Genomic DNA, 22,922 nt, shown 5'->3' with positions numbered 1-22,922 from the left:
CAATATGTTGGTACCCTGTGGCCCAATAATGATTAATACTTAAATCACTACTTATTTTATTGGTGCTTATGTATGAGGTACATTTAATAGTAAATATTAACAAATCTTAATAATTAAGTTTTGTTACATTTTCTGCTCTGCTGTGTGAATCAAAGTTATTAAAAATTAAAATTTTGTTACAAGTCACAGCCACAGAATCCTCCAACACTTTCAGGGTTAGCTCCTTGCATGGTTGCTCACTGTTTGTCTGTGTTCTTGTATTCATTCCATGACCTTTATAAAAAAAACTGGCTGTAAAAATGATGATTCTGTTGTGTTATACTAATGGAGGAACAGGCTGTACTACTGCATTCTATTTTGCTTTGATATTTTCATTTCATTTTCATTTATCTCATGTTGTAAGGATTGGTTTTCACTGTCAGTTTAAAGGTCACAGTTTTAGAAATTTTAGCTATAATTATTTATTAAGTAGGTCATCAACAAATTGAAATCTATAAAAAGTCAAGGGGTCACAAACCTTTTCAAAGCACTTGATTCATGGCATCACCATACCGAGGCAACAAATCCCATGCAGCTAAAATCTCATTCAAATTCAAAAGGACACAACCAAGTTCCAACTTTTTTTTGAATGTTTTGCAGGAGATAAATGCAGGAATGGATGTGTATTAACAAATGAAATAAAGCTGTTTTCTCTCTCTCTCTCTCTCTCTCTCTTTCTCGTCCCAACATTTTCTAATTTGGGGTTGTAAATTGTTGTAGTTCAGATTAACATGAAGATATGAAGTACCTGCTGAGGTCCATTCTTTTTCTTGTGGTCTTTTCACAGCTGAGGCCATGCATATTGGGAGCCTAATTGCAGCTCAGGGATATTTCTTCCCCGTCTCAGACCACATCCTCTCTCTTAGAGATGATGGTACTTATTACCGCTTTCAGGTGAGCACTGGCTTATAATGAAGATACAGCAATAGTACATTAAATATTAATAACTCTGGCCCATCCAGATATTTTGGACTGATATGCTTCATTACCAAGTGAATTTATGGATTGTGTCTCGATAGCCACTGTCCAGTGTTAATATTAAATAATATAAATAATATAGTGGTAATTGAAACCAGAAACAATCATTGCACAAGTTCAGGATCTTTATGAACCCAAGCATTTTTTGGGGGGGTTTTGGTTCGATCACAGTTGATATTAAATATACTCTGTCCAACACAGAGATAAAGCTTTGCCAAATATACATACATATCTCACTGCACTAATGTATCAATTAATGTTTAAATTTGAAAAAAAAAAAAAAAATTTAAGTAATCTATTCAAAGCTATTGTCAGGCTGACACCTGGGCTCACTTGATCACCAAATTTACATTGATTCATTATTGATTCAACAACCAATTTGATGTATTTCAGTTTGATTTAAGACATTCAGTTACAATTAAATATCACTTTTGCATAGAACTCCAGGTGGGCTGCCATGTGCCTTTTACTAATGAGTGGCTTTCGTCTGGCCACTCTACCATACAGACCTGATTGGTGGATTGCTGCAGAGATGTTTGTCCTTCTGGAAGGTTCTCTTCTCTCTCCACTATTCTGAATGTGCTTGTTCAAGGAATGGATCAGGTTAAACCTTTTTCACATGAAGCCCCTTGAATGTTGTGGTTGTCATATTTGGAAAAATATTCAACTTAATCTATTGCCCAATCACCTCTAACTTTTATATGTACCATAAAGAGAATATTTCTTTCACTGTTGTTGCTATTTGGTGGAGTACTTGGTTGAGCAGATACAGAGGTAAATTAGATTTTGAATATTGGCAAATATAGCCTGACAAACTGCGTTACAGCACAGTTACCTGTACTCACAGAGCCTCATGCACGTGGTGGGAGGAACAACTGGGATCCAGTAGAACAGGGGTGGCCAGGTTTGGTCCTCGAGATCTACCTTCCTGACACTCTTAGTTGTCTCCCTGTTCCAACAAACCTGAATCCAATGAAAGACTCGTTAGCAGGGTTTTAACGACTCTTTCATTGGATTCAGGTGTGTTGTGAGTGTCAGGAAGGTAGATCTCAAGGACCGAACATGGGCACCCCTGCAATAGAAGAACCAGAGATGTCAAATCCAGCTTCAGAAAGTAAAAGTCCAGCCACATATTTGTTCCATCTTCCCAATAAACCAGCTGATTGTAATTAGTTCAGCTCTTCAGGCAGGTGGATGAGCTAATTATTGAAAGGCACAAGTTTGCATCCCGGGTGGTGTGTTTTTTTTTCTTTTTTTTTTTATTATTCCACATAAGTGGCGCAATGTGGTTCCACACGTACCAGCTGGTTTTTATTTCTTCCACATATGCGGCACCATGTGGTGCACCTCGCACTGTTCCTGCTCATCAGACACCGGTGTGCACGAAGTCTCGCACCGGGTTCGTGCATGCCTGTCTGTCGGCGCTAATTCTTAAACTGTTTCGCACTGTTTTGCCGTTTTCATCCAAACGCCATCCAGACTTCGCACTATGTGTGAAGGGGCCATAAAGAATGCTACAAGCATAAGGCCAGATTTTCATATACTACATTTGTGTTGTATCCATCATGTTGCATTTTTGGTCCGTTGTAGACACGTGTTGGTTGCAGTGCATGTGAAGAGTCAGTGGAGAAGCAAGAGAGAGAAGAGAGAAATTTACATCCAGAGAAAACTTGTGCCAAATAAACATGCAGATGCACCTCAGCTCTGCTGTGGCGACTCCGAGTGAAAACAAGCTGAAGGGACTGACTTACTTTACCACATGCATCAGTGTGTGTGCAGAGTGAGAAATGGAAGCTTTGACTTGAGTGGAGTCTGTCTGCTCTGTACACATATCAAAGATGCAACGGCCAGGACATAGAATGCAAGGATAGTATGTGGAGATTTGGCTTAAGACACTTCACCGACATTTTCCAAGTTCACCCAATTGCAAATGGGTAACCGGCATTGTCTTGGGAGGTATCCTGCAGTGGACTACCATCCCATCCGGCAGTGGTCATAGTAATGGGGCCATCCAAGTAATGTCCCATCCGCTTTACGGTACGATACGCTGAGGCAAGCTCCTCCCCAAACTATCAGGGCCTGTATCGGACTTATTACAGATGCTGCTGTTAATCTGAGGGATCTTGGACATAAATTTGGAGTTGGATTATGCATTTATTGAAGATTGAAGGAAGTCTCAAAAATGAAAATGGCACAAGGCTAAATTCCTCCATCATCAGTTATGTGTTGGTCAAATATGTTGGGGGGAGATGATCGTGTAGTGGTTAAACGTTGGGCTTCAAACCAGAGGATCCTTGGTTCAAAACCCAACCAGACCAGAAAATCACTAAGGACCATTGGGCAAGGTCCTTAATCCCCTAGTTGCTCCAGGTGTGTAGTGCTTTGAGCTTCTTATGCAGAATAAAATAAAAATCATTAAACGTATAAATGCGGTCCATTTATATGTTTAATGGCTGTTTATTTTAGTAGTATTATAACAGTTTGTTCATTATTAAATAAAAAATGCAATTGTCTTCAATTGGCTTCCCCAATTCTATGTCGAGATCATGCGACTTTATTAAAAATGAATTGTGCTGTTTGTTAAAATATTTATCAAGCAAGTGAGGAAAGCACATGTGGGCAACAACCAAAAGGGGAGGTGTGGAATTAGATTCACATCAAAAGACAAATCCTGCAGACTTTACACTCCTTCTTCAATGGGCACAGACGAAACAATAACATCAAAGTCTCCGACTGATTCCACTGCACTGCTGTTTTCTGAACGTTCAAATGAAAATCAATATTCAGCATTTTCAGACACTTCAGCTGGGAACAGCAAAGGGCTGATCATTCTGCATCATCCACTTGCTTCCTCTTTATTGGGTCTTACTGGGGGTCTGCAGGTCCCCTGGAGCTCCAAGAGCAGATTAATTACAGCAGATAGCAGCAGACACTGATGTGCTCTGTGTGGTTCCACACGTTCAAATGAAGAGGAAAACAACAGAAGAGGAGGCAAAGGAAAATATGTTTTAGAAAGATAATAAACATTAGAATTACATTTTTGATAAAAATTATATGTGAGACAAAGAAACACAAAGGAGACAAAAATACAAACAATTAACATCCTTCAGTTATTATCTTTATGCTGTGTGTCTCACTGAAAATAAAATGTGACTTCAGGCAACACAAAAGAAACAATTTGTTTAATTAATGCCTCTTCTTTGTCAGTTGGCTTCATCCATTGTCCTGGTTTCCACGGTTTATTTTCCAGTTGTTAGATTCTTGCTTCTGCAGTCCTCCCACACCACTCGACACCTCAGGACACGTCTCACTTCAGGAAAGTTTGACACTTCAGCTGTGATACACCTTTTCAGTCTCAATAAAACCTATTCTCAGTGCTGCTGTGTAGAGGCAGGGTGGGAACAGTTCTGCTAATCCGCTAATTATTGAAGATGATGTTTCTATTATTGGATTAGCTTTTCAGATAACTTTGAAAACCATCATCGGACCAATAATCTTCTGATAAGGTTTGGTCTGATAATTTTTAGTCCACTAACAATTTTGCAGATGTAGGTTTTTGTGCTAGATGTGCAGTTCCATCCTTTACAAACAGAGTAGAGCTGGTTCTAGAAGAAACCACTCTATCCTCTGCAGGCAAAGGAGAATTGGTGATAGAAGAAAAAAAAATTCTTTTGACCCCATACTAATGCTGCGTTTACACATAACGACGACAAGTCACGAATGCCAAGAAGTACCCATTCTTGGCCGCTGATCACGAATGTGATTATTTGAGGCAAAGGAGTCAGGTGTCCTCAGGAACTGCTGCAACCTGTTACCACACATTACAATTAATGGCACATGTTGCTGGAGAATTATCAGGAACCATTACGCACAGTCAAGAATAGTGTTCCGCGTTGTTACGCGCTATCGCGCGCTATTGCGCATAACAGCACATCGTTAAGTTCTGTCATGTTGTGAACGAGGTGAATTGTCTCCACACACACACCCATATTCATCCAACCGAATTCAGATCGCTCCAGTTTTTCAGAAGAACCTTGTGACTGCATGCGTAGTTGGGCTCTGTGCCATGGAGTGGCGCAGAGAGGAGGAGGAGGACAGCGCCAGATGTGTGGCTTCATGCGGCCCCTGTCTGGCACATTTCCCCAAACATCAGGCACATGCAGCAGGTGGAACACCTGCAGGAGCGTGCTGAAGAGCACTGAAATTAGACTTTTAGCCGACTTGGTGTCAGCAATCAAACTGAATGTTGTGCAGGGCAGGGTTTAATTGTGCGCACATGACAGAAAACTGATCCGTCATGGCGCTCAGTGAAATGTGACGCCGTGTTACAAGTCGTGTCAAAACTTGACAGTTTCTGTGTCACTTCGTAATAACGTGTGACAGTTTGGGCTCCAAGAACCATCACAGGAACCACTACGAACGTTGTCACGTTCTACTAAGGATCAATACTCATCAAGACGGATCAATACGCTCAGTTGCGACCTCCACAACGTGAGACGAAATGAGGGTGGTGTGTGACATTCATGGAAGATTTTTTGACAGGCAAAAACATGCTCCACGAATATTAAGAATTTCACGCACCAACACGCACTATTAAGAAACCTATTCAGATGCGTTAAGTCACATTAAGAATGTCAGGAATGTGTCACGAATGACAGAAAAATGACATTCGTAAGGCATCTTGCTTATCCCCTCATTACCCCATCCCCGTAGAGACGGTGCCTGCTCCCAGACTACCAATAACCAGCAAAAATCTATTTAAGCATAAAAATTCAAAAAGAAAAAATAATATAGCACCTTCAACTGCACCACAGACTAAAACAGTTAAATGTGGTCTATTAAACATTAGGTCTCTCTCTTCTAAGTCCCTGTTGGTAAATGATATAATAATTGATCAACATATTGATTTATTCTGCCTAACAGAAACCTGGTTACAGCAGGATGAATATGTTAGTTTAAATGAGTCAACACCCCCGAGTCACACTAACTGTCAGAATGCTCGTAGCACGGGCCGAGGCGGAGGATTAGCAGCAATCTTCCATTCCAGCTTATTAATTAATCCAAAACCCAGACAGAGCTTTAATTCATTTGAAAGCTTGTCTCTTAGTCTTGTCCATCCAAATTGGAAGTCCCAAAAACCAGTTTTATTTGTTATTATCTATCGTCCACCTGGTCGTTACTGTGAGTTTCTCTGTGAATTTTCAGACCTTTTGTCTGACTTAGTGCTTAGCTCAGATAAGATAATTATAGTGGCCGATTTTAACATCCACACAGATGCTGAGAATGACAGCCTTAACGCTGCATTTAATCTATTATTAGACTCTATTGGCTTTGCTCAAAAAGTAAATGAGTCCACCCACCACTTTAATCATATCTTAGATCTTGTTCTGACTTATGGTATGGAAATAGAAGACTTAACAGTATTCCCTGAAAACTCCCTTCTGTCTGATCATTTCTTAATAACATTTACATTTACTCTGATGGACTACCCAGCAGTGGGGAATACGTTTCATTACACTAGAAGTCTTTCAGAAAGCACTGTAACTAGGTTTAAGGATATGATTCCTTCTTTATGTTCTCTAATGCCATATACCAACACAGTGCAGAGTAGCTACCTAAACTCTGTAAGGGAGATAGAGTATCTCGTCAGTAGTTTTACATCCTCATTGAAGACAACTTTGGATGCTGTAGCTCCTCTGAAAAAGAGAGCTTTAAATCAGAAGTGTCTGACTCCGTGGTATAACTCACAAACTCGTAGCTTAAAGCAGATAACCCGTAAGTTGGAGAGGAAATGGCGTCTCACTAATTTAGAAGATCTTCACTTAGCCTGGAAAAAGAGTCTGTTGCTCTATAAAAAAGCCCTCCGTAAAGCTAGGACATCTTTCTACTCATCACTAATTGAAGAAAATAAGAACAACCCCAGGTTTCTTTTCAGCACTGTAGCCAGGCTGACAAAGAGTCAGAGCTCTATTGAGCTGAGTATTCCATTAACTTTAACTAGTAATGACTTCATGACTTTCTTTGCTAACAAAATTTTAACTATTAGAGAAAAAATTACTCATAACCATCCCAAAGACGTATCGTTATCTTTGGCTGCTTTCAGTGATGCCGGTATTTGGTTAGACTCTTTCTCTCCGATTGTTCTGTTAGTTATTTTCATTAGTTACTTCATCCAAACCATCAACATGTTTATTAGACCCCATTCCTACCAGGCTGCTCAAGGAAGCCTTACCATTATTTAATGCTTCGATCTTAAATATGATAAATCTATCTTTGTTAGTTGGCTATGTACCACAGGCTTTTAAGGTGGCAGTAATTAAACCATTACTTAAAAAGCCATCACTTGACCCAGCTATCTTAGCTAATTATAGGCCAATCTCCAACCTTCCTTTTCTCTCAAAATTCTTGAAAGGGTAGTTGTAAAACAGCTAACTGATCATCTGCAGAGGAATGGTCTATTGAAGAGTTTCAGTCAGGTTTTAGAATTCATCATAGTACAGAAACAGCATTAGTGAAGGTTACAAATGATCTTCTTATGGCCTCGGACAGTGGACTCATCTCTGTGCTTGTTCTGTTAGACCTCAGTGCTGCTTTTGATACTGTTGACCATAAAATTTTATTACAGAGATTAGAGCATGCCATAGGTATTAAAGGCACTGCGCTGCGGTGGTTTGAATCATATTTGTCTAATAGATTACAATTTGTTCATGTAAATGGGGAATCTTCTTCACAGACTAAAGTTAATTATGGAGTTCCACAAGGTTCTGTGCTAGGACCAATTTTATTCACTTTATACATGCTTCCCTTAGGCAGTATTATTAGACGGTATTGCTTAAATTTTCATTGTTACGCAGATTATACCCAGCTTTATCTATCCATGAAGCCAGAGGACACACACCAATTAGCTAAACTGCAGGATTGTCTTACAGACATAAAGACATGGATGACCTCTAATTTCCTGCTTTTAAACTCAGATAAACTGAAGTTATTGTACTTGGCCCCACAAATCTTAGAAACATGGTGTCTAACCAGATCCTTACTCTGGATGGCATTACCCTGACCTCTAGTAATACTGTGAGAAATCTTGGAGTCATTTTTGATCAGGATATGTCATTCAAAGCGCATATTAAACAAATATGTAGGACTGCTTTTTTGCATTTACGCAATATCTCTAAAATCAGAAAGGTCTTGTCTCAGAGTGATCCTGAAAAACTAATTCATGCATTTATTTCCTCTAGGCTGGACTATTGTAATTCATTATTATCAGGTTGTCCTAAAAGTTCCCTAAAAAGCCTTCAGTTAATTCAAAATGCTGCAGCTAGAGTACTGACGGGGACTAGAAGGAGAGAGCATATCTCACCCATATTGGCCTCTCTTCATTGGCTTCCTGTTAATTCTAGAATAGAATTTAAAATTCTTCTTCTTACTTATAAGGTTTTGAATAATCGGGTCCCATCTTATCTTAGGGACCTCGTAGTACCATATCACCCCAATAGAGCGCTTCGCTCTCAGACTGCAGGCTTACTTGTAGTTCCTAGGGTTTGTAAGAGTAGAATGGGAGGCAGAGCCTTCAGCTTTCAGGCTCCTCTCCTGTGGAACCAGCTCCCAATTCAGATCAGGGAGACAGACACCCTCTCTACTTTTAAGATTAGGCTTAAAACTTTCCTTTTTGCTAAAGCTTATAGTTAGGGCTGGATCAGGTGACCCTGAACCATCCCTTAGTTATGCTGCTATAGACGTAGACTGCTGGGGGGTTCCCATGATGCACTGTTTCTTTCTCTTTTTGCTCTGTATGCACCACTCTGCATTTAATCATTAGTGATCGATCTCTGCTCCCCTCCACAGCATGTCTTTTTCCTGGTTCTCTCCCTCAGCCCAACCAGTCCCAGCAGAAGACTGCCCCTCCCTGAGCCTGGTTCTGCTGGAGGTTTCTTCCTGTTAAAAGGGAGTTTTTCCTTCCCACTGTAGCCAAGTGCTTGCTCACAGGGGGTCGTTTTGACCGTTGGGGTTTTACATAATTATTGTATGGCCTTGCCTTACATATAAAGCGCCTTGGGGCAACTGTTTGTTGTGATTTGGCGCTATATAAAAAAAATTGATTGATTGATTGATTATGTGTAAATGCACCTTAATACACTGGCAATAGCACCCAAGTCATCCAGAGGCATACAGTTTTAAATTATGGTTAAAATTTTAAACCAACTAATTTTGGACAAGTTATTTAAATTAAGGTCACGTCTGAAGTGTTGTAAAGTGAAAATATCAGATATATGTTTTCGTTTTAAAGTAATGCACTAATTTTGAAGGTTTTAGTGTGGACATGCTGTGTCCAGGTGAATTATGGGTATTCGCGACAGAAGAAATGCATTTGAGATGCTCTGATCAGGCTCCATGTGGACAACAGCATTAAACTCTTTGTATATTGTGCCTAATACTCTCGTGAATATATTCTCTGGGTTTATAGACGTAATTATGTTTGTTTTATGTAAAAATGCCAGAAGAAGCCAAAGTTGCTTCTTCAAAAGGTGAAATGTCTGTTAAATTGTGATTCAGGCCGTGTGATATATGCAGCAAAATGCATAGAACACTGCCATCTACTGGTGACCGGTTATATCACAGTGTTGTCGAGCACAGGATTTTAAAATTATCTGTAGGTTTCCAAAACCTGAGAGACCACACACGTGGAGATAAAAAAAAAAAAATCATAGATCTGACAGGTTTAGTTGTACAGTGTGTGGCGTCAACGTCACAGTAAAAACAACACACACAAACAGATTTCACACACAAACATTCCCAGGTCAGACACCTTGCTTTCTGATTGGCTGCATGTCACATTTAGCTCCTCACGTCCTTCTTAACACACTACACACGGCAGGAATATCTGATAAGATTATATTTTGCGTCGTCACGATTGTCAGGGCGTCCTTAAGATTGTCGGAAGGGGAAGATTGGGTCCGATATCGGCCTAATTATCTTGCCATGTGAACCAAGCTTGATATTATGACGCCTCAAGGAGCGACTGATTGATCTGTTATAACAATGCATGGATCCGCTAACCGATCAGATGTTATAACGCCTCACCGAGCGACTGATTGATGCATTATGACACTGCACTATTATTCACTATTATTGGATTTCTTTGTGCGACTGACATTGTTATTCAAGCATTCAAAAGGCGATTCCTATCACCACACAACTCCAGCAACCACAACCACAGTTCTTATTATTGAAAGAAACCTTGTCTCCCTAACCGGATAGAGTTGTGATGTCATCACGTGTGCGCTTAGGCACTGTCTAGCGGGATCTTGAAAATTTCTTTCTTTTTTTATACAAATGAAAAAAATATTTTACAAAAGCACATTTATTTGTAAACACAAACACATGTTACATTGATTCAGTTGTGTTGGTTTTTACATAGAATGAATGAATCAACCAATCAGTATGAGCGGAGGCTTAGTTTACTCATAATCCCCTCTGGGCATCTGTGTGTTAATGTTCAAATCTTCAGAATTAGTGCATTATTTTAAAATTAACAAATATGTGTTATATATCACTTTGTACATTTTAAGAGTTTACATTAATGTAGTTATTCTATCCGGAATCATTTTATTTATAAAGCAAAACTATAATTCAAACCTGCTTTCCATTTCAAGACCTCTGCCTCATTGCGGGACCGCAGCACTGGATGCTTTCCTACAGCAGGGGGCAGAGTGCTGGCTCATTGTGTGTTTGGGTTTGTGAAAGCCTTTGCTTTTGTTAGAAGCTTTGGTGGTGTGTAAACTCAAAATCAGCTTCTTAATAGAGGTGGGCGATACCGGGAATTTTGGTATTGATCAGATACCAAGTAAATATAGGCCCAGTATCACTGATATCAATACAGATACTGATACTTTTTCATATTTAAGTTTCATAGATCCAAAGGATCCAAAAGACCTAGGACAGAATTTCGCCAAACATTGTACGTGACAACAAAATACTTTATTATCACAATCAACATTTTTCTTTAAAAAAATATCACTCAACACAACTTAAAACAAAATCTCCTGAGGTAGAGGGCTGACAAACCACAATACAAGGGTGCGCTGCTCTGTGTTGTGTGAGAGTGCTGCTCTTACAGACAGAGACTAGACTTTGATGAATCTGCATGCGCAGCAGTCAGTGCGTGCAGGAGAGAAAAAAGCTTGAGTATCTATCTTTTTACACGAGGATCGTTCAATATCAATACCAGCATTGGTATCGATATTATCGATATTAGGATCGATCCGCCCACCTCTACTTCTTAATAGCTGAGTGTATTTGAGGCAAAATTGAAAGTTATCGGTTATCTGTAGCTTCCGATAAGTTTTTAGGCAGGTTATTGGTTTAGAGTTAAAAAAGATAACTTTTCAGTTAGCTGATTACCAGTTATCGAGTCTAACTATTTGGTTAGCTGTGCCCACCACTGGTCGGAGGCAAACAACTCCCTCGTACTGGTGTTGCAAACCGAACGCTCCGCCCGTTTAAAAATCGGCCCACTTTGCTTCACTGGGTACGCGCCATTTCGGAGCACAGCAGCACGTCTGAGGCGGAGTCTCTTCACCCAAAGCAATCAAATGGATTAATGGGATTATTGACTATCAGATGATAAAGGTAAAACCTCTTAAATCATTCTAAAGTCAGTTTTAAGCAACAAAATTCCATGTCGCTTTGAAATGACCGACGCGCAGTGAACACATCAGCTAGTAGCTCGTTTAGCCATGGTGGTCTGATCATCCATCTTTTATGATGAAATAATGCTGAATTTATGTGGAAATGATTGTTGTACAAAAGCTTCAGATTTCTGTCGCTGAGACAGATGATGACTGGAGTGCAGTTTTAAGCAGAAACGACGTGTTAATCCGTGAACCGCGGCTAATGACGCATGTGCAGTGAAGGCAGTGCGGCCCGATTGAAGTGGCGACACCAGCCAGAACATCTGAGACCTATTAGGTTATTTTCATATTATTGTTTTTACGTTTTCCTAAAGAGTACAACAAACTGATTTGGAGATTGCTGTTTGTTCCACTCTCATATTTCACTTTGTTCGTTTTCAGGCACCGTATTTCTGGCCGTCACACTGCTGGGAGCCTGAAAACACAGATTATGGTAAGAATAATAAAAGGACATGCAGACATTTTAGAGTTGTGATTACTTTTCAGGAGATTATCGGGACAAATTCATGCCAGTTATGATCTTAGTAGTTTAATTTCAGTGACATTTTTCCTGTAGTAATTAAGCACAACAGTATACAGGTCCATCTAAATAAATAAATAAAAAATAATAATTTGAATATTGTAAAAAAGCTCAATGTTTTTATCAAATATTTAAAAAAGTGAAAATTGTATATAGTATTCTAGACTGATTACATACTGTATGAAATAAAATGTTTGAAGGTTCATCTCATCATCTTTAACTGGTTATCTGAGACCGGTTCATGGGGGCAACAGCCCCAGCAGGGGACCCCAAACTTCCCTTTCCTGTGCCATATTAACTAGCTGCGCATGCCTGGAACACCCCCCTAGGGAAGGGGCCCAGGGGACATCCTTACCAGATGCCCGAACCATCTCAGCTGGCTCCTTTCAATGCGAAGGAGCAGCGGCTCTACTCCGACCTCCTCATGGATGACCGAGCTTCTCACTTATCCCTAAGGGAGACACCAGCCACCCTTCTAAGGAAGCCCATTTCGGCCACTTCTTTCGTTCATGATCCAACCGTCAATGACCATAGGTGAGAGTAGGAATGAAGATTGGCCAGTAGATTGAGAGCATTGCCTTTTGCCTCAGCTCCCTTTCCGTCACAACAGTACGGTAGAGTGAATGCAACACCGCCCCTGCTGCACCAATTCTCCGGCCAACCTCACACTCCATTGTGCCCTCACTCATAAACAAACCCCTGAGTAGTAGCTGGAGTAGGCATTACATCATTTTCCTGTGAGAACCATGGCCTGAAATTTACAGGTGCTGATCCTCATCTCACTGCCAATCCAGTGAGTGTTGGAGGTCACAGGCCCATGAAGCCAACACATCTGCAAAAAGCAGTGATGAGACCTTGAGCCCACCAAACTGGAAACCCTCCTTCACACTACACCTCAATATCGTGTCCATGAATATCACAAACAGAATCAGTGACAAGGTGCAGCCCTGGAGGAAGCCAACCCCCACTGGATAGGAGTCTGACTGACTGCTGAGAACCTGAACACAGCTCTCGCCTTGTGAGTACAGAGATTGGATGGCCCTGAGAAGGGACCCTCTCACTCCATACTCTTGCAGCACCTCCCACAGTATCTTCACGATACTGTGGGAGGTGCTATACGCGATCATACTGTTGTGAAAGTGTAGGAACACAGACCCACAACAGGGGGCGCAAATGAACGGACAATGGAGGAAGTCAAATAACAACACTTTACTGTTGTGAATAGCACAACAAACACAGCAGATTACAATAATAGTCAATGAAGTCAATTCACAAAAATGTGTTGCGTGGGCAGGCTCGAAGATAAGAGACATCTGTCCAAAGCAGAACCGGAACCACACGATTTCCTCTGCCACCGAACCCCGGGAATACTGGAGCCGCTAAGTCCCGAACTCCCAGGTGGCCACTGCCTCCGCTTGTCGGATCTGGTACTGCTGGCGAGGAACAAAAACAGTTAGATGTGGGTGCATCTGCACCCAGCAACACGTATGGTGGAAAACCACCTCCACCTCTTGTCGGAAAAAAAGGAAACAAAATATCTGCTATCCAACACACAAAGCAACAGGTATTCCTGTCAGGAAGACAACAAAGTCGGCTGAGTACGTTACCTCCTCGGTAGAGCGATATCTCGGCAAAGAGGTGGAGATGTCGTCTTGCTGATATACCACTGAAGATCAGATGATTGGTGACAGCTGTCGTAGGTGATAAGTGACAGCTGTCACCCCGGCTGCTCCTGTGAGGCGGCAGCGCCCTCTTGTGCCTGGAGCCCGCACTCCAGGCAGGGTGCCCTCTGGTGGTGGTGGGCCAGCAGTACCTCCTCTTCAGCGGCCCACACAACAGGACCCCCCCCTCAACGGGCGCCTCCTGGGTGGCGGCGGTAGAAATCGTCCAGGAGGGCCGGGTCCAGGATGAAGCTCCTCTTCACCCAGGAGCGTTCTTCGGGTCCGACCCCTCCCAGTCCACCAGATACTGGAAGCCCCGGCCCATCCTACGGACATCCAAGAGCCGGCGCACAGTCCAAGCCGGCTCGCCATCGATGATCCGGGCAGGAGACGGTGCCGGACCCGGAGCACAGAGGGGTGAGGTGTGATCCGGCTTTATCCGGGACACATGGAAAACAGGATGGATCCGCAGTGAGGCCGGAAGCTGAAGCCTCACTGCGGCTGGATTGATGACCTTAAGGATCTTGAAGGGACCGATGTAACGATCCTGCAGTTTGGGGGAGTCCACTTTGAGGGGGATGTCCTTCGTCGACAACCATACCTCCTGCCCTGGCCGGTATGCAGGGGCCGGGGTCCGCCGACGGTCTGCATGGACTCTTGCCCTCGTCCGGGCCTTTAGCAAAGCAGAACGGGCGGCGCGCCACACCTGATGGCACTTCCGCAGGTGGGCCTGGACCGAGGGCACACCGACCTCTCCCTCAACCACCGGAAACAGCGGGGGCTGGTACCCCAGACACACCTCAAAAGGGGAGAGGCCGGTGGCTGAAGACACCTGACTGTTATGGGCATACTCGATCCAGGCCAAATGGGTACTCCAGGCCGCCGGGTGCGCAGCCGTCACGCAGCGTAGGGCCTGTTCTACTTCCTGATTGGCCCGTTCTGCTTGCCCGTTGGTCTGAGGATGATACCCGGACGAGAGACTCACCGTGGCCCCCAGTTCCCGGCAGAAGCTCCTCCAGACTTGCGAGGAGAACTGGGGACCGCGATCGGAGACGATGTCTGTTGGAATCCCATGCAGCCGGACGACGTGGTGGACCAGGAGGTCCGCTGTCTCCTGGGCAGTCGGGAGCTTCGGGAGGGCCACGAAGTGGGCCGCCTTGGAGAATCGTCCACTATCGTGAGGATGGTAGTGTTGCCCTGGGACGGTGGGAGGCCCGTGACAAAATCCAGGCCGATGTGGGACCAGGGGCGATGAGGCACAGGCAGCGGCTGGAGCAGTCCCGATGCCCTGCGGTGGTCAGCCTTGCCCCTGGCGCAGCTGGTGCAGGCCTGGATATAATCCCGGACGTCGGCCTCCAGGGACGCCCACAAGAAGCGCTGCCGGACAACTGCCACGGTTCTTCGCACCCCCGGATGACAGGAGAACTTGGAGCCGTGACAGAAGTCCAGGACTGCAGCTCTGGCCTCTGGTGGGACGTAAAGTTTGTTCTTCGGCCCGGTTCCGGGGTCCGGGCTCCGTGCCAGGGCCTCCCGGACAGTTTTCTCTACGTCCCAGGTGAGGGTGGCCACGATAGCGGACTCCGGGATGATTGGTTCCGGTGGATCCGACAACTCCGTTTTGACTTCGTCTTCATGCACCCGGGACAAGGCATCCGATCTCTGGTTTTTGGTCCCGGGGCGATAGGTGATCCGGAAGTCAAAACGGCCGAAGAACAGTGACCAGTGGGCTTGCTTGGGGTTCAGCCGCTTGGCGGTCCTGATATACTCCAGGTTCCGGTGGTCAGTGAAAATCGTGAATGGCACGGACAGATGTCTCCACTCTTCAAGAGCCTCTTTCACCGTTCTCGATTGCCGACGTCATAGTTCCGTTCGGCCAGGGTCAACCTGCGGGAGAAATAGGCACACGGGTGAAGGACCTTATTGGTCTCTCCGCTCTGGGATAGCACGGCTCCTATCCCTGAGTCCGAGGCGTCCACTTCAACCACAAACTGGCGACTAGGATCGGGCTGCACCAGAACGGGTGCAGACGAGAAGTGCCGTTTCAACTCCTTGAATGCGGCATCGCACCGATCCGACCAGGTGAAGGGGACTTTTGGAGAGGTCAGGGCTGTCAGGGGGCTAACTACCTGACTGTAGCCCTTAATGAACCTCCTGTAGAAATTCGCAAAGCCGAGGAACTGTTGCAGCTTCCTACGGCTGGTGGGTTGGGGCCAGTCTCTCACCGCCGCAACCTTGGCCGGATCAGGAGCGACGGAGTTGGGGGAGATGATAAACCCCAGGAAGGACAAAGAAGTGCGGTGAAACTCACACTTCTCGCCCTTAACAAACAGCCGGTTCTCTAACAACCGCTGCAGGACCTGACGTACATGCTGGACATGGGTCTCAGGATCCGGAGAAAAGATGAGAATATCGTCCAGATATACGAAGACGAGTCGGTGCAGGAAGTCCCGCAAGACGTCGTTAACCAAGGCTTGGAACGTCGCGGGGGCGTTGGTAAGGCCGAACGGCATGACCAGGTACTCAAAGTGACCTAATGGGGTGTTGAATGCCGTCTTCCATTCGTCTCCCTTCCGGATCCGAACCAGGTGATACGCATTTCTAAGATCCAGCTTAGTAAAGATCTTGGCTCCATGCAGGGGGTGAACACGGAATCTAATAATGGCAACGGGTATCGGTTGCGAACCGTAATCTCATTCAGCCCCCTGTAATCAATGCATGGACGGAGTCCGCCGTCTTTCTTGCCCACAAAAAAGAAACCTGCCCCCATTGGGGAGGTGGAGTTCCGGATCAGCCCGGCAGCTAATGAGTCCCGGATGTAGGTCTCCATTGATTCGCGCTCAGTTCGTGAGAGGTTGTACAGCCTGCTGGACGGGAACTCAGCGCCTGGAACCAAATCAATGGCACAATCGTACGGACGGTGCAGGGGAAGGGTGAGTGCCAGATCCTTGCTGAAGACGTCAGCAAGATCGTGGTACTCAACCGGCACTGCCGTCAGATTGGGAGGGACTTTGACCTCCTCCTTAGCCTGGGAACCGGGAGGAACCGAGGATACTAAACACCCCCGATGGCAGGTTTCTCTCCACTGAACCACCACCCCAGACGGCCAATCGATCCGGGGATTGTGCTTTAACATCCATGGGATGCCCAAAATCACGCGGGAGGTAGAAGGAGTTACAAAAAACTCAATCTCCTCCCGGTGGTTTCCAGACACCACCAGAGTTACTGGTTGTGTCTTGTGTGTGAGTAAAGGGAGGAGGGTGCCATCTAGTGCCCGCACCTGCAACGGCGAAGGAAGCGCCACCAGAGGGAGCCCTACCTCCTTTGCCCATCTGCTGTCTAGCAGATTCCCTTCTGACCCCGTGTCCACCAGTGCTCGGGCTTGAAGGGTTAAATCCCTGCTCAGGATTGTGACTGGGAGTCGTGTGGCAATTTGTGTGTGTCTCACTTGAATGTCTTGACCCCCCCCTTAGCCCAGTCTCTAAGGGCGAGTGTTGACGTTTTGGCCGTTTGGGGCAGTCTCTCTGTGTGTGCTCTGTTGAGCTGCAGAGAAAACACTCTCCACGGATCAGCCTCCCCATTTTGGCCCTGTGCGTCTCCCTAACAACGTCAACAGGGGGAGCTGTTGCCCCACAAAGCGCTGCGGCTGTGGAGCGTGGGGAGGGCGGCCCCTTTTCGAACCCGGAAGGGAGAGGGGCGGCGCGTATCCGGTCACGTCCTTCGCCTCGCTCCCGACGGCGTTCCTCTAACCGATTGTCTAATCGTATAACGAGATCAATAAGCCCGTCCAAATCCCGCGGTTCGTCCTTAGCCACCAGGTGCTCCTTCAGGAAGGCGGCATGGAGGGCAGTGCTATTCCAGCCGGACCTCGCAGCCGCGATGCGGAAGTCAACTGCATAAGCAGCTGCGCTTCGGCGCCCCTGTCTCATTGACAGCAGCACGGCTGAAGCGATTTCTCCTCTATTTGGGTGATCGAACACTGTTCTGAATCCCCTCACAAACCCATCATACATCAGAAGGAGCCGTGAATTTTGCTCCCAGAGCGCTGTAGCCCAAGCGCGTGCCTTACCGCGAAGCAGATTAATCACATAAGCTATCTTACTAGCATCAGTCGCGTACATGACGGGACGTTGTGCGAAGACGAGCGAACATGTATGGCTTATGTATGCTTCAGGGGAAGGTGGGAGGGGTCGTTGAACGACCTGTGGAACGTCACTGTTGCGCACAGGATCGACAGGAGGGGGAGCCGCAGCAGCGCCCTGAGGGCGCGCTTCCACCTGCGCGGCGAGAGCCTCCACCCTGCGGTTAAGGAGGACGTTCTGCTCGGTCATTAGATCCAACCGAGCCGTAAAAGCGGTGAGGATTCGCTGCAACTCACTGATCATGCCTCCTGCAGACGCCTGTGCGCCCTGCTCTTCCATTGGCTGTTCAACAGCCGGTTGACGCCCCTCGGGGTCCATGACGTTGGCCGAGATATCCTGTTGTGAAAGTGTAGGAACACGGACCCACAACAGGGGGCGCAAATGAACGGACAATGGAGGAAGTCAAATAACGACACTTTACTGTTGTGAATAGCACAACAAACACAGCAGATTACAATAATAGTCAATGAAGTCAATTCACAAAAATGTGTCGCGTGGGCAGGCTCGAAGATAAGAGACGTCTGTCCAAAGCAGAACCGGAACCACACGATTTCCTCCCCCACCGAACCCCGGGAATACTGGAGCCGCCAAGTCCCGAACTCCCAGGTGGCCACTGCCTCCGCTTGTCGGATCTGGTACTGCTGGCGAGGAACAAAAACAGTTAGATGTGGGTGCATCTGCACCCAGCAACACGTATGGTGGAAAACCACCTCCACCTCTCGTTGGAAAAAAAGGAAACAAAATATCTGCTATCCAACACACAAAGCAACAGGTATTCCTGTCAGGAAGACAACAAAGTCGGCTGAGTACGTTACCTCCTCGGTAGAGCGATATCTCGGCAAAGAGGTGGAGATGTCGTCTTGCTGATATACCACTGAAGATCAGATGATTGGTGACAGCTGTCGTAGGTGATAAGTGACAGCTGTCACCCCGGCTGCTCCTGTGAGGTGGCAGCGCCCTCTTGTGCCTGGAGCCCGCACTCCAGGCAGGGTGCCCTCTGGTGGTGGTGGGCCAGCAGTACCTCCTCTTCAGCGGCCCACACAACACATACACCTTCTCCAATTCCACTAAACACGGGATTGGATGGGCATACTCCCAGGGCCCCTACAGGATCCTTGTGATCCAACCAACCAGGTTCCATCCTGGTTGGTTGTTCCACGACCAGGATGGAACCCACATTGTTCCTCTTCAATCTGAGATTGGACTATCAGCTTATCCATCCTTTCCAATACCCTGGAGTAGACTTTACCAGGGAGACTGAGTAGTTTGATGTCCACGTAATTGGCACACACTCTCTGGTCCCCCTTTTTAAATATGGGCACCACTACCCCAGTTTGCGACTCCTTAGGCACTGTCCCAGAATCCCAGAACTTAACATAATGTTGAAGAGACGTCTCATCCAAGATAGTCCCTCCACATCCAGAGCCTTCAGCATTTCTGAATGAATCTCTTCAACCCTTGCAAGGCCCCTGCCACTGCGGAGTTGTTTGACTACCTCAGTGATTTCCACCAGGGAAATTGATGATGATCCCCATCAGCTTCCAGCTCTGCCCCTTGCACAGAGGGTGTTTCAGTCTGACGCAGGAGTTCCTCAAAGTGTTCCTTCCAGTGCCCGAGTACCTCCTCACTTGAGGTCAACAGAGTCCCATCCTTACTGTAGAAAACTTGGATAGTTCCCCGTTTTGCTCTCTTGAGGAACCTCATGGTCTGCCAGAAGGACCTTGGCGCTGACCAAAAGTCCTACCAATGATGGAAGTTTTCCAGAAATTCCCGGAAATCCGTGTTTTTACTTACATGGTGAATGTGTCCGGGTTATTTTTGACACCATACGTCAGAATCCATTAATGCTCCACACCCAAACAGTTGGTGGCGGTAATGCACTGTGTTAATTTACAAACCGCAAATAAACTCAAAAGACGAAGGAGGACAGTTATTTTTGTTTACCTGGCCCCCATCAGATTTGGTCTGTGGTCTTTCACTATGTTTGTATTTGTAAAATTGTTTGGAAACGTCTCTGATGAGACGTCACAGTGGATATTATTTTCACATCCTGATCAGAGACTGAAGGATAATGTAATGCACCGCTGTTCGTCCACACAAGCAGCAAGTGAGAAACACCGTTACAAATTTTAAAATGAGCTCCGCATCGTAAGTTCATCAGCAGTAAATTCAAATGGGGCTGGTTGGACCAAAAGGGCCAAAACGCCAACCAGGCCTTTTTTTAAAATCATTTATATGGAAAAGCTAACACTAGCACTATGTCTTTGATCTTACTGTGTCATGTTTTTAACAAAATTTGTTGTCAGATGATGTTACAGTTGTGCTCAAACGTTTACATACACCGGCGGAATTTTGGATTTTTTTGGCCATTTTTCAGAGAATATGAATGACAACACAAAACCTTTTTTCCCCACTCATGGTTAGTGGGTCTGGTCTGCTTGAGGTTTCTTCCTCAATATCACCAGAGGGAGTTTCTCCTTACCACTGTCGCCTGTGTGCTTGCTCTAGGGGTTGGTAAGGTTAGACCTTACTTAAATTTAATTGAGGTATGTAAACTTTTGATCAGGGTCCTTTGGGTAGTTTCTGTTGTCATTATGATTTATAAATAAATGGCTTCACATAACTGCTAACCATGAGTGAAAGAAGGTGTTGAATTATCATTCATATTCTCTGAAATATGGGCAAAAAAAAAAAAATCAAAAATTCTGCCCGGTATGTAAACTTTTGAGCACAACTGTATACAAGTAATTTCAACACAAACCAAAATCTGTCCTTGGGATGAATTTACTTCAAACTCAAATGGTCTCCATGCAAACATGATATGTTAGCCTGCTCAATCTGCATTTTATGGTTTCTTCTGTTACACACTCGTAGAAGTCAGATATTGATGTAAAAAACATTTGTGTGTTGTTTTTTATAAGTTTTCCAGAAATGCTGACATCAGCACTGGATGGAAAAATCTGTGTTGTTTTGTTTTGCATTTATAGACGTGAATAAGATTGTAATTTCAACCCAAATAAGTGTTCCTGAGAACTAAAGTTATATTGGTGACTTAAGCCATGTTTACACATAGACGGTAAGAGCTCCCGGAAGCGTCCTGGAAGAGTTTTTGGCCGTCTTAAGGATCACACGCCGTTGTTAACGCCGGCACTAGGGGGCGTGGCTTAGTTCTGGCTTTACCTGGAATTGTCGAAAAAATTATTCAACATGTCGAATAATTCCGGGAGTGCTCCCAGAGAATTCGCGTGACGACGGAGACAACGCGAACAACGGCGTTTGATACTTTTTAATCGTCGTTTCATCCTGCCCCTTCCTGTAGTGCCACAGTTTACACCGCCGTAACTGGCGGCCGGCGTTGTATCCCTAATCAACAGCGTGAAAAACGGCGATAGAGCCCACATCGGCATCCTCAAGGGTGTTTTAACCAAGGCAGACAAAACGGCGGTGCTAGCGGACAGTACACTGTTCTAAACGCCACTTCCCGGTTAATGACGTTCCAAATGGCCGATAGGCGGCGGTTAATATAAAAATGATAGCGCGCTGCATGCAGGCCTCTCACTCGTGGCCAGCTCCAGATATTTTTGCAGAGAAGCTCCAGTATGCCTCCTAAAAGAAAATTGGCAGCAGTAAGGACTTACCAAGAGGTCTGGTTCAGAAGCAGAGGGTAGCCCTGTGGTGGAGATGGAGCAACACGTTGAGGAAGGTAAAAGGAAGGAGAATAAAAGGCTGAGGATGATCTCCCTCCCCCTGCAGTGACAGAGGCATGTATTCCTGCTGCTTCAGCCTATTATACTCTGGGGGCGGTGCCTATATGCAAAAGTTCCTGGAGTAACCCAGGATTTGCCTGGATAAATCCAGCGATACACAGGGCATTACTGGCGGCAGCAGAACACCGCCATTCTCACTCGCGGCTTAACCTGCGATTGTAAAGGATAGAACTGGGTATTAACCCCCGTTGCCTGACGTGTGCCGGATGCTACGGCATCAAAACACCGCTTTATTCGGCGGATTTAGCGGCATGTTATCCGTGTATTTGCGGATAGTACGGCGGCCAAAACGCTGGTGAAATGCTCCGCCCCTTTCCACCGCGAAAACAGCCGGAACTACCGCGAACTTCGGTCTACGTACTGCCCACCGACAAAACTGTCTATGTGTAAACTAGGCTTTAATGAACAATAGATGCAGCTTTATTTGTATCACATTTTATTTGATTTTAGTTTATTTTAAGACTGTCAGTTGTTAGAAAGGCAGAAATGACTGAAGTCTGTCATGCAGCCATCTGTGATGGGTTATTTTTTGGTGTTTGTTCAGGGCTGTTCCCCTTTTTAGTCTGTTAAGTTATTTCTTTGTTTTATTTGTGTTAACAGTCCTTCAGGTTTCGTTTGATTTTTGCAGTTCCTGGCTCTGTGTTCAGGTTATGACTTGGGGGGTCAAGTGTTGTATTTCTTTTCACATGGAAGTCTGTTCTCTGCTGCACTCTGGTGTTCTCGTTTTGTCACTACATGTTCTTGTTGTGTAATCAATTCAGGTGTGCCTCATTAGTTCAGCTGGTTATTTAAGGTCACATTTTGAGTTAGTCTTTGCTGGTCCATTGTTTGATGATGCTTCTCATGTCGTGGTGGTATGTATAATATTATTGATCATTGTAATTGTTTAAGTTTATTTGTTTGTTTGATATGTTCAGGTAATTCCCCGGGGCTCTAAGCATATTTGGCTTTTGTTTGTACTTTGTTTTGACTGGTTTTTCCCTCACCCTGTGTTCAGGGTTATTTGTATTTTAGTTGTAACTTTCCTCACTCTTGCTGTTTTTTTTGAAACCTCACCCCATTTGGATAAAGCCTATTTTTGTCGAAGCCTTACCCACTCCTGTTTTTGTATATCGGGCTCACAATGT

General features: G+C 45.1%; 1 protein-coding gene across 1 annotated transcript in view; it reads left to right on the top strand.

Annotated features, from left to right (window-relative positions):
• Window positions 1–22,922, top strand: part of LOC117503563 (regulator of G-protein signaling 6-like) — a 168,519-nt gene that overhangs the window by 48,523 nt on the left and 97,074 nt on the right. The window contains exons 5-6 of the mRNA XM_034162823.1: window positions 827–933; window positions 12,090–12,141. Coding sequence (XP_034018714.1) covers window positions 827–933; window positions 12,090–12,141 — 159 coding nt within the window. The remainder of the gene's footprint in view (window positions 1–826; window positions 934–12,089; window positions 12,142–22,922) is intronic.

Source organism: Thalassophryne amazonica, chromosome 21 (genome assembly GCF_902500255.1).
Source record: "Thalassophryne amazonica chromosome 21, fThaAma1.1, whole genome shotgun sequence".
Taxonomy (NCBI): domain Eukaryota; kingdom Metazoa; phylum Chordata; class Actinopteri; order Batrachoidiformes; family Batrachoididae; genus Thalassophryne; species Thalassophryne amazonica.
Note: the sequence above shows the minus strand (reverse complement) of the source record. Positions and strands in the feature narration are given on the sequence as shown.